At 36.5% G+C, this 12,329-nt stretch overlaps 1 protein-coding gene across 3 annotated transcripts in view; it reads left to right on the top strand.

The window, feature by feature from the left end:
- Positions 1 to 4,730, top strand: part of RB1CC1 (RB1 inducible coiled-coil 1) — a 90,846-nt gene extending 86,116 nt beyond the window's left edge. For all 3 annotated transcript variants that reach the window (XM_040626170.1, XM_040626169.1, XM_040626168.1), the window contains exons 23-24: positions 2,468 to 2,538; positions 3,340 to 4,730. In XM_040626170.1, the coding sequence (XP_040482104.1) occupies positions 2,468 to 2,538; positions 3,340 to 3,417 (149 nt within the window). In that variant the 3' untranslated portion in view covers positions 3,418 to 4,730. The remainder of the gene's footprint in view (positions 1 to 2,467; positions 2,539 to 3,339) is intronic.
- Positions 4,731 to 12,329: the final 7,599 nt, after the last annotated feature.

The raw sequence follows: 12,329 nt of genomic DNA, 5'->3' as shown, positions 1-12,329 counted from the left end.
TTTATGAAGGCAATAAAGAACGATTTTAGAAAAAAACATTCTCTCCAGCCGTAAAGTGTCTTTTCTGTCCTATTTATTATGTTCCTGCCTTGTTTTTCATTAAATTTGTCAATAGATAGTTTTTTAAGGCTTAAAAAAAAGTTTTGTTAAAATTTACTAAATTACAGTGCCTATTATATATTACTTTGATCTTTAAAGAATAGGTACCTTGGGATACTTAGCTTAAATAGAATTATTAAAATACAAGAATATATGTCCATTTACATTGATGTTTCTGTTTGGAATGACTTACCAACACAGGCAAATGCCAGCTCTTGAACTAGACCAATGTCACATGATCACTCCATCATGGCTGTTGGTGATGGGTTGATGTCCATAGAGTTGTATAGTTTTCATATAACCTTGAAAAATGAGAAGATAAGCTTACAACTTACTGGTTTTGTGTCTTGAAAACAATGAACTTGGTATTTTTTCAATTTTCTGTGGGTTTCTTTTTTCTCATTTCTTTAAACTTTTTATTTGAAAATGATTTTTTTTTTAAGATTTTATTTATTTATTTGACAGAGACAGCCGGCGAGAGAGGGAGCACAAGCAGGGGGAGTGGGAGAGGAAGAAGCAGGCTTCCAGCAGAGGAGCCCGATGTAGGGCTTGATCCCAGAACGCCGGGATCATGCCCTGAGCCAAAGGCAGACGCTTAAGGACTGAGCCACCCAGGCACCCCTGAAAATGATTTTTAAATTTACCAGAGTTACATAATAAGTACAGTGCAAAACAAAACAAAACAAAAAAAAACCATCTACCTTTACTCAGATTCACCTACTGTTAACATTTTGCCCCATTTACCTTATTCTATGTGTGTATGTCTAAATGCATAAATACAAAAATATACATAAACGTGTGCTTGTTTTTGTTGCCAGAACTGTATGAGCCTAAGTTATATATATCATGGATCTTTGTCTTTAAATATTTCAATATGCATTTCCCAAGAATAGGAAAGTTAGTGTTTAAATCTAGGAAACACTTGAGGCGCCTGGGTGGCTCAGTTGCTTGAGCGTGCAACCCTTGGTTTCAGCTCAGGCCATGATCTCAGGGTCCTGGAATCGAGCCCCATATTGGGCTCCACACTCAAGGAAGTCTGCTTGAAGATTATCTCTCCCTCCCTCCACATGGCACATGCTCTTGCTCTCTCTCAAATAAATCTTTAAAAAATTAAATAAAAAAATCTAGGAAACACTGCATACTCTTAGAGGTTTACAGTACACATTACCATTTTAAAGGTTCTCACAGGTCTTGGAAAAAAGAATTTCTTTAATAATCTTACTTTACCAAGGAACTCCAGCCTTCCCTCCCCTCCACCCTTTTTTTGAGAAATACAGAACAGAGGATACCAATTGGGAATAATGCTACCCTACCCCTGTGTCATTGCTTTGGGGATTATTAGAGTGTTTTTTGTACCCATGACAGTGGGACTTACTACTCCTCAAACATAAAACATAAGCATTTAGTTTTAGATCATTCTTTTCAGAAGTCATGAATTGTCTGTGAAGTGCTATAATACTCTTTAGGGTATTTTTCATATCCTGTGGTGTAGGGGCTTTTATCTTTCTATCATGTGATGTATCTGTGTATTTTATTTCTGATAGTTTACTCATGATATCTTTCATTTATATGTTGCCAAATCATGTTTAGGGAATAAAAATCAGTTTTGTCTTCTCTTAGGAATCTCAAAGGCTTTAGCCTAAACCAGATAATTTACTGGCCAAATACTTTTGAAATCGACTCTTTTAAAAACTTATCTTCTGATGAATTTAAAAATAGAACGAGTACTTTCCTTTTCTTAGCTTGTCACACTTCGGCTTTATGAGGACTAGTCTTTTCATCCTGTCTGCTCCCACATTTTCCACCTCCCTTTCACAAAAGCACTGTCTTTCCAGACTTTGGTGCTTAACCCTTTAACTGTCATTTTTTGTGGAGTACAGATGTGAGGCAGATTCAGCTCTTGCCCTTGAGCACTGGTGTTAAAAGCACCCCCCCCCCAACCAAAGAAAAGGGCAGTACTTTGCTTTGAACCTAGAAAATAAAATTTGTCTGAATAACTGTCTGCTTTCAGAAATGGACATGGTCATCTTCGTTACCACTTTCAGTAGATGGCACTGTTGAGCTAATTTAGAATTCCTAGGTTTATCTGTTCATGATTTGTACTTGGATTATTTGTATTTCTTGAACTCTATTAGTTCTGTGATTTGATTTACCATCTATATTTAATGAGTAAAGCCAAAATTACTGGCTGAAAAGTAAAATGAATTCATTTTTGATTTATAAACCATTTTGTATTTTAGTGATTTGTTTTAAAAGTCTTACACCTTCTTTCACTTTTGAGAACTTTATTAGTTTTGATTCTGGCAGTTGTTTTCATGAGTGATTATACCTGTACTTTTAAAAAGAAATTAACAATTTCATTCAACAGCTTCAGGTGCATCTAGAAGACCCTGGGTACTTGGAAAAGTAATGGAAAAGGAATACTGTCAAGCCAAAAAGGTAAAAACTATATCAAATGATATAAACCTAGGAACTATCAAGAAGATTCAGATTCACATACTGCTTTACATAGAAATTGTTACTAGGGTAGTCATTTGTCCTTTAGCTCATTTGATTGAGTAATATCTTGAATTTAATGAGTGTGAGTATGAACCACCAATTTTGTAAGTATTTGTTACTTATCTTTAGAGAGTAGACGTAGGTAGATTACCAACAATTCATCAGCCTATACGTGAAAGTAACTACAAGTTTCTGTTCTGTAACTGTCAAGTTATTAGTGTTTTCTTGTGCAAAAAAAGAAAGAACACACAGCATAACTGATGATTAAAAGTGAATCTATTTGTAGTAGAGTTGTTTCCTATTTTTCATATACTACCCCCATTGAAGAAAGATAATGCAAAATATGTGATGACTAAAAATGTACCTGACTATGTTAGGAGTGTCAGTGCTGCGGAGTCAGTGGAATCTAATGAGCGTTTTTCCTGACTCACTGTAATTTGGGGCCCCTCTGTTCCAAAACGCTAATGAAACTTAAACTGTATATTGATTCTTTGATACTTAAAATCATGACATACGTCTCCCTTTGTACTATATTCTTGAGCGGTGATTACCAGCTCTTTCTTCCATCATTAGTGGTTCAGTGTACTCTCATATGTAAGGGCTGGATCTTGTGTAGTTTGGTAAAGACTTCTCACCCATGCTTCTTAGCCCCGAGTACTCTCACATTGAGTAGTATGATAGGACAGTACCTCTGTAATTTGGTTTTAACCATTTAAGTGATTCCTTTTCTTCTCTTCTTAGGCACAAAACAGATTTAAAGTTCCTTTGGGGACAAAGTTCTACAGAGTGAAAGCTGTGTCGTGGAATAAGAAAGTATAACTTATGGAAGAAATTAAACGTTCTGTGACATTTTTCTGATTTGTCCTACAGTGCTTATTCATCACTCCAAAAACAGCAGGCCATCTTTTTATACAAAAGTCACCGTGACAATATACTTCATTGGTGTATATCATTTACTTTTTAACTGGCTACGTTTTAGGAACAATAAATTCATCAAAACCCTTGGCTGAATTAAAATGGTTTTGGTTTTTTTTTTACCCAAATAACTAGAAATGCGGACCAAACTAGTTCATTTTCTCAAAGGGCATACCCTGCATTGTGGCTTATGGTTAGCCATATTAATTGCTTGTTACATATACATTAGCTTGAACTTAGATATTAAATGTTAGTTATTATTACCAGCATTTGTCCTTTTGTGAAATCAATATCAGAAAACTTGCACTCTTAAACACATTCTTTATAAAATGTATAAATTCTTCAAAACTATTTAAAGAGGAGTGTTATTGCATGCAGATAATCATAACTTTGAGTTTGCCTCTGTAGATTACTAAAGCAAATTGTTTCATTTATTTTTTTAAATGCCCTTTGATGTTTCAAAACAAAAAGAAACTCTTAATTTGATAGACTGGTGTTAAGATCAGCCATAATCTATCTTCGAAAGCACTTTCAACAGTGGTCACCTGGGTTCTAAAGGGAAGAGTCTGTGCTGTTGACAGTTTCAAATGCAGCACTGGAACCTTCCCAACCTCTTTATTATTTGGTTTAGAATAATCATATTGATGAAATCGTAATTCATGGTTTGATTTCAGAAAAAGCATATTCATTGTACATTAACCATTTAGAGGTCATTTAAATAACAAAATATTGTATTGTAAAAGACATGTAGAATTTTAAAACAATAAAGATTTGAACCTGTAAATGTGTGTGCCTTTTAAAGAAGGATACGTTTTTAATATATTTGAGTGATTGCTGAGAAGTATGACAAATTTGTTCTGTATCATATCAAAAGAGAGACATGTTTATTACAAAAATGTTCTTTAACTATATACTATGTAACAGGGTTAAACAGTGTTATGTAGAAGAGAATTGTGTAAACTAGATATGTAGACAAATTGCTGTGGAGCAAAGGTATTTAAATGAATTAGTTGAGTTGGATGAGGCTTGTTTCAGGTTTGTTGCTAGAGAACAATAATAAAATTCTTTTTCAGAAAATATTTAATTTCTTCTTAAAAATAAGTTAAATATTTTTTTAAATATGTATATCTAATAGTACAGAAAATGGAATAAACACCATAGTGTATAGAAAACTGAATTTGACAACATATTAATGAATAAATGAACAAATGATTTCACATGTTTCTATTTAATCCTTCCATGACATCTCAATGCAAAAAATACCAAAGCAATAAACTACTTTATATACAGAATGGTTTTGTTAAGCAGATTTGGTTGGGTCTAAATGAATCTGCCAGATGGACCATTTTGACTTACTTGGTGCCATTCACACATATAAATATGTGATCATTGTGCTGTGGAATCACAGTGGCCTGACACATGAAAGCCATCATCTCATTAATGCTCTTCTTTAATGTTGGATTTTATTGTTTATAGTTTTTCTTCTCTTTTATATCCATCCTATCAGTGTTCACTTATCCCTTTATAAAGCACATGTAAAGAAAATGAAATTTGCTTAGTTAAAAAGAAAAATGAAACCTGGAAATCAAAACTCATTGAATTCTTACCTTCATATGGTTATGGTCAATGTACTGTGCTTTTAGGCATCAGAAGTCCCGAGTTCCATTTCTAGATCTAACCTTAACTTGGGGCAGTTTGCATAAACGGAACGTCAGTTTTCTCATGTATAAAATGGTGCAATAATAGGACCTACCTCCTAAGGTTATTTTGAAGGTTAAGTGATGAAAATTAAAGTACTTGGAACAATTTCAAAAACAGACTAAATATTGAATAAACATCTATTGGAAAGATTTTTTGCATAATCAAAACCTGTTAAATTCACTATTCAAACTCTAATAGAAATGTATCTTTATTCCAGGGATGAATGTTTAAATCACATTTTATTGCAAGTAAAATTTAAGCACACGTGAAATATGTGGATAATTTTTTTTGCAATGGTACCCCTGCATATGCTAAGAACAGAATGAGCAAAAGTTATCTAAACCTTCACTTTTATTTTTTAAAATTACCGTGGTATAAGGGTCACCAGGGTAGTGCAGTCGTTAAGCATCTGCCTTCGGCTCAGGGCGTGATCCCAACGTTCCGGGATCGAGTCCCACATCGGGCTCCTCTGCTGGGAGCCTGCTTCTTCCTCTCCCACTCCCCCTGCTGTGTTCCCTGTCTCGTTGGCTGTCTCTCTGTCACATAAATAAATAAAATCTTTAAAATAAATAAATAAAAATTACCGTGGTATAAGACATGTACATGCTTTCAAAAAAATTAATACACTCCTAAGGCCCTGTTCCGTTTCCCAGTTGTACCACCTAGAAGGTAAAATTTTATTTTTTAGCCTTTTTTAGTTTATATGCCAAATCATATGACTACACTGCAATTAACTTGATAATTTGTTATCAGTTTACTTACATGAAATTTTAGTTATTTCATGAGAACTTTCTGCTATCTTTCCAATTATTTCATTAGAACTTTCTCTGCTCTCTTTCCAATAATTTACTGTTATTTTCCAACTAGCATTTACATTATCATGACTCTACTGTTTGCTGAGCCAAGTCCTGAACTACGATTACATTTCCTTCCTTGTACAGACCATAGTCTATTTGAAGCTTTTCTGTTGTTTTTTCTTCTTGTGCTGCTATTGTGTAATTGCCAGAGCCTCGATCTTTTTAAGTGCTGCTTCATATTTTATTTCATCCAGCCACATTTCCCAGAGACCTGCATTTTGGAACCATCTCTCCCCATGCTTCATTATACACAGCTAAAATGAATCAGTTGTCACTTTGAACATTTCTTGGAAACTTTTTTTAGCCAGAAGCACACGTTTGTTAGTTTTGCCATTTGTTTGGCTACCGCAAAATACATCATCATCTTTCCAGCTTCCAGTTGCAGTTTCTCTACTTTTCCGACCTTCACGGAGAGTTCCTTCGCTTGTTCCGGCCTTTTGTTACGGCAGCATCTCTGTCTTGGTACCAATTTCTGTATCGAGTGTTTATTGTTGTGTAAGTATTCATTCTAAAACAGTTGCTCACATGGCTGCAGTCACCTATTGACTCAACTTAGGCTGGATACTCCATAATGCCTTCACTCATGTGTCTAAAGGTTAGGTAGGGTTGTCCTCAGGGATGCTTTGGTTCCTTATGTGGCCTCCGTCATAATACCCTGGCTTTCTAAGCAATGCAGCATTCCTAAAAGAGAGGCAGCAAAACTCAGAGGCTTGGAGGTCAAATTCTGTCACTTGTGTTTTGGTCAAACTAGCAGAACCAACTCAGATTCAAAGGAGTAGCAAGGGATAAAAATTGTCTTTTTTAAACCATCACAATTCTTTCTGAAGTTAGGTGCAAAATAGCTATTGCCCTTTAATATTTAGAAACAGTTACAGATATTAGTCATAATCTCAGAATATGAACAAGCCATCTTTGGCCAATTTTAAAAATGCTTTGTATAATTTATAATCTGTGAGTAAGATGGAAATTCTTTCAAACACTTCTTAACATAGTGGTAATGAGACTCTACAGTCAGCTGTAAGTTATTTGGTTTACATACTTCTTAAGTGTCTCAGACTTGGAGACCATTCCGTTTAAGCTCCACCTGTTCCGTTCCTACCTTAAATAAGGCTTACTAGCAATAACAGTTCTCATGTAATGGAAACAAATGGCAAGCCTCCATGTTACAAAATTCAAGATTAGTTCTCCATGTGCTCTCCTCATCAAACCAATAATTGTGAGCATCACAGAAGAAATAGACCTAGCAATGCCTCTTTAGTGTCTACACCCCCATTAAAATACTGTGCCATTCAGCCATTTTAACAGATGTCACCTATTCTTTTTCTTTCAGAGCAGGTGCTAGGCCTGCTAGAGGAGGAATCCCTCTATTCTCACTGAACTATCACTACAATATGGGCAAGTCAGGAATTTCCAGCACTTTTAGAGGCTATTTTTACAAATGTTTTGCGTTGCTTCTGAAAGATGTGGGACCTGATAGCAAAAATGCTTCTTTTTTTTTTTTTTTAAAGATTTTATTTATTTATTTGACAGAGAGAGACAGCCAGCGAGAGAGGGAACACAAGCAGGGGGAGTGGGAGAGGAAGAAGCAGGCTCCCAGCAGAGGAGCCCGATGTGGGGCTCGATCCCAGAACGCCGGGATCACGCCCTGAGCTGAAGGCAGACGCTTAACGACTGCGCCACCCAGGCGCCCCAGCAAAAATGCTTCTGACAGTCTAATTTCCAGTTGTCTTAATACTCCTTTCTTAGACTGATTTAGAAATGCCACCAGTTAATTCCTCCACTAGTCAGTAATAATATTACGCAGTGAATAGCTCATGTAGGTGTCACTTGTAATCTCTTTGGAATTCCGCTGTACCCATGGGTGTCTGCTTCACCAGTTGAAGCTTCTAACATCAACTACTTAGTTTCTTAAAGAATGAGTTCTTAACTCCTACAAATGTAAGGCCTAATCTCGCAAGCATATACGATGCCTGAATTCTCTCAGCAATTTCAGTTACATACTACAAGTTTATCTCTTCATCTGACCTGCTTAGAAGTATGATTTCTGGAGCTGTCACCATATATGCAGGTATTAACTTTTAAAACAGGTTATACATGGTCTAGTAGAAATGTATACTCTGCCCTTATGTTTTCATACCACGATATACATAACTAGATCCTTAAAAGTAACACTTTAGCCTGTAGCATTGAAGAGTGCAGGAAAACATGAGTGAGCAATGTTTACAACTGTGGCCATTTCACACCCTGGAAATAATTAGCAGAGTACTCTTCTTAACAGCACTAAAAGCAATTGTGCATAATTTAAACTATTTTGAGTTGCCTTACAAATAATACTGTCATTATATAATAAGAGCATTCAAAAATTCTGCAAGAATTCTGTCATCACTCTGATCGTGATATCCATGGGGATCTGGGATGCCAGACAAGTCACCTTCCAACTTGGGTACCCGGGATTTCCCAAACTACCTCAGCATTGAACAATTGTGCACTCCTTAAAACATTGGAGAGGCTTTTCCTCTCTGATTTATTGAATAACCGGCTATTTACCATTATAAATAGAGTATTCACAGTTAAGGTAGTTGAAATCTCACACCATAAGCTAAGTGATAATTCCTAGCTCATAACATTAAGAGGTGGATACAGGCTTGTGGATGTAACTGGAATGTCAAGAAATCTCTCTACTTTCACAGCTTATCAAAGTTGTCTTCTGGGGATTTGAACTACTTACAACCTCACAAGCATGCCCATGCTGCTCTGTATTCTAAATATCTCCACTCAAACTGTTTTCCCATAAATGAATGAATGAATCAGTAGTCCTACTCCATGTCCTTGTATAAAGGCCGGCCATGTTACTGGGGTGTGATTCCAGTATAAACCAAAACCATTGTCATTTGTGACAGTAATATGGTTGCCAAGGGAATATAGTATACTAACAGATAAATTCTGTCTCTTGTTGGAAGTGGAATTATCAAAATGCAGCACAGTGAGCCAGAAATTGGAGCAAACTGGTTGTCAGTAGCAGTTCAGCTGTAGGAAGGAGTCTAAGGTGGGGGACTCACCTTAATGCTACTCACCCTTCTCCCCCAGCTGCCATTTCTTAGCTTCCCTTTCCTATCTCCCTGTGGTTAATTTTGGCTTTTACAGTTGTTCAGGTATTAGCTTTTTTAAAAGTGCAATTTAAGTTCTAGTCGTGTCTTCCTGAGACTATCACCAAATCCTTGTCTTAATTGGACTGTTTTAAAATCCCAGCTACACATCCACAGCCTCTAGGACTATTTCTCCAGATGACTACTGAATTATTTCTTTAAACTTTCCTCATTTTACTCAAGTTTTAGGGGGTATCTGACTTCCTTCTGCATATGTTCTTTTTAGTGTTTATTAGAATAAGCCAACCTGGAATTGGAAATTCACAGATTTTCATATAAATCTTGAGAATTCCAACAATTTAGACATACTAAAATACCTCCTCAGTGCTCACTACTGTATTATTTCTAGCTGTTTTAATTACAGAGGTTGTATTTAAAAGGTTGTGATTAGAATGAAGTTCAGAAAATCTCCATTAAATGTGTGACATCAAGATGATTCTATTCACATAGCAGTAAACTCCAAAAGTTTTACTTGGGTTAGAAGGGCCAAAGCAAAATGCCTCCTAATGCACTTGTGGCATTCCTTAAAAGGCTCCTATTGTGAAATGGAAGACAGCTAATATCAATGAATCTATTACCATTACTTTGCACAGTGTTTTCCCACAAGTTCTTTTCAAAGTTTTTGGGGAGCTCATATACTCAAGGTTGCTATAATAACAAAGATGGATGTCACTGAAAGTGATGAGCAGTCCCTGTGGCCGTTGGAGAAAGTTCTACAAATTAAGTAAGAGCACAAGGATATAGTTGGTTAGCGACAAGGCGAGTGTTGACTATCTTCTGCAGGAAGTCTCTTAAAATAGTATGAACTGCTAGTCTACCACAGGAAGTAGTCCACATTTTCATAGGTAATGCTCAAGAAACCAAGATTCGCAAGGTTGACCTTTGTCACTCTATCTGCATCTAGCCTTTGTACTTGAAAGAAATACACCTTTGCTCCAAGGAAAAATTCTGAACCTTATCCAGTCAGAGAAACCAGTAGGCCACAGGGATGCTGAGGCCTAGTAAGATAAACTCCAGGGACTGTGCGCTCTGAGGGTACCCTAAGCTGCCTGTGTCCAGTGCTTGCAATCGACTACTTTCTATTCGTGTTGGATTTTCAGGACTGCACGTTGCCCAAGTTTATCTCTAGCCCCACATTATCAATATCCACAGCTGAACCTCAAAAATACATGACTTGACACAGCCATCCTTATTCTTTTGCTAAGTCTTTTAAATGTAAGCATCTAGAGAACTTGTTTCCTCGGAAAAATTCCAATGTTTTATGCAGATCATGCTGCTTAGAATTGTGGGTATGATACAATGTGACATTCTGACAGGGTCAGAGAGCTTCTAGTTCTTAAAACTGGGTTCGAATATGGGTTCCAAAGTAAATTACTGGCTAACCTATGTAACTTTTTTTAGCCTCAATTTCCCTGTAGGGATTTCTGTTATCTTTAAGAAATAAATCTTACAGTTTGTTGTGATGATCACAATGAGAGAAAGTAAGTGAAAGTATTTTGCATATTGAAAACTGCCAAACATGGGGCGCCTGGGTGGCACAGCGGTTAGGCGTTTGCCTTTGCCTCAGGGCGTGATCCCGGCGTTGTGAGATCGAGCCCCACATCAGGCTCCTCTGCTATGAGCCTGCTTCTTCCTCTCCCACTCCCCCTGCTTGTGTTCCCTCTCTCACTGGCTGTCTTTATCTCTGTCGAATAAATAAATAAAATCTTAAAAAAAAAAAGAAAGAAAACTGCCAAACAAATATTTATGCATTCCTAGAAAGACTTAAGAAGATTCTATGTGCTTTCAAAACACTAACTAGTGTTGCAGGGTGGTGGTCTTCCTAGGTTTCTACATCATTGCTGTTGTTATTTAGTGTTTAAAAAAAAAAGTGTGGCACCTGGGTGGCTCAGTCAGTTAAGCGTCTGCCTTTGGCTCAGGTCATGATCCCAGGGTCCTAGGACCAAGCCCCGCATTGGGCTCCCTGCTCAGCGGGGAGCCTGCTTCTCCCTCTCCCTCTGCCTGCCACTCCCCTTGCTTGTGCTCTCGCTCTCTGTCAAATAAATAAATAAAATCTTTAAAAAAAGAAAATAAGGCAGCCCACCACCCCAGCCCACCACCACAATCCTGCAAAAGTTAAACCGAGGCAATGCAGACATAAGTAGCCCCTGATATCATGATGTATTTAGGGATACAAAGAAGCACTAAAAACCATCTCTGCTCTCATCCATCTTTCCTTGGGATAAAGGTTTTAACACAAGGACTTACAAATAATTTTAATTCCCATTCCAAACTTAAGGTGTAGCAGCATTTGGGGTGCCTGGCTGGCTCAGTCACTAGAGCTTGAACTCTTGATGTCACAGTTGTGATTCGAGTCCCACATTGGGTGTAGAGATTACTTAAAAATAAAACCTTGAAAAAAAAGGTGTAGCAGCACTTAAAGATTACTTAATATCCTTACTTTGTACATTAAAATAATTTTAGAATATATATTTCTAGAATATTTTAGAAAACAAATTAAACATTTGATCCCTATTTCAGTTTGAATCATTCATTAGATAGCAGCCATTTTTATTTTAACAATTCTGTTTTTCTCTAAATGAAGTATAATAAAAAAACATGACATATATGAAAAATTGTTTTTGACATAGGAATTAAAAATGTTAGAGAACTAATCACATTACACAGTGAACAGATTAAAGTATAGGTGTAGATTTATTTTTTTCATTTCCAAAAAAGAGAAGTTCATTAACTATCTTGAAATTTAAATGAGCCCTTTCCGGACTGATACAAAACTGCCTTTTAAATGTTTCTTACATAAGTTTACATGCTTCAAAAATCACTGAACTGGTAAAGTGATCAGCTATATCACTTCTTTCACATATATATCTTCTAGCGCTATTTGGCTTATCTTCACAAACTCAGGTCTTTGTAGAAGACTTCAGGCAACAAAGTGCTCCTTCTTTCATCTTTACTCTGTGCATATTGTGAATGCAAACAAACTGCACATTGTTCACAGTGCAAATTAGCCAAAATTGGATTCTGTGAGACAGTGACCACTAAGTTTATTCTCTTAACAGAAACTTCCTTGCCTAAATGATTCAGGTAGCTGTCATTTATCAACAAGCTTCCG

This window comes from Ursus maritimus, unplaced genomic scaffold (genome assembly GCF_017311325.1).
Source record: "Ursus maritimus isolate PB19 unplaced genomic scaffold, ASM1731132v1 scaffold_9, whole genome shotgun sequence".
NCBI classification, from domain to species: Eukaryota; Metazoa; Chordata; class Mammalia; order Carnivora; family Ursidae; genus Ursus; species Ursus maritimus.
The sequence above is the reverse complement of the archived record's forward strand: the minus strand, read 5'-3'. Positions and strand labels throughout refer to the sequence as shown.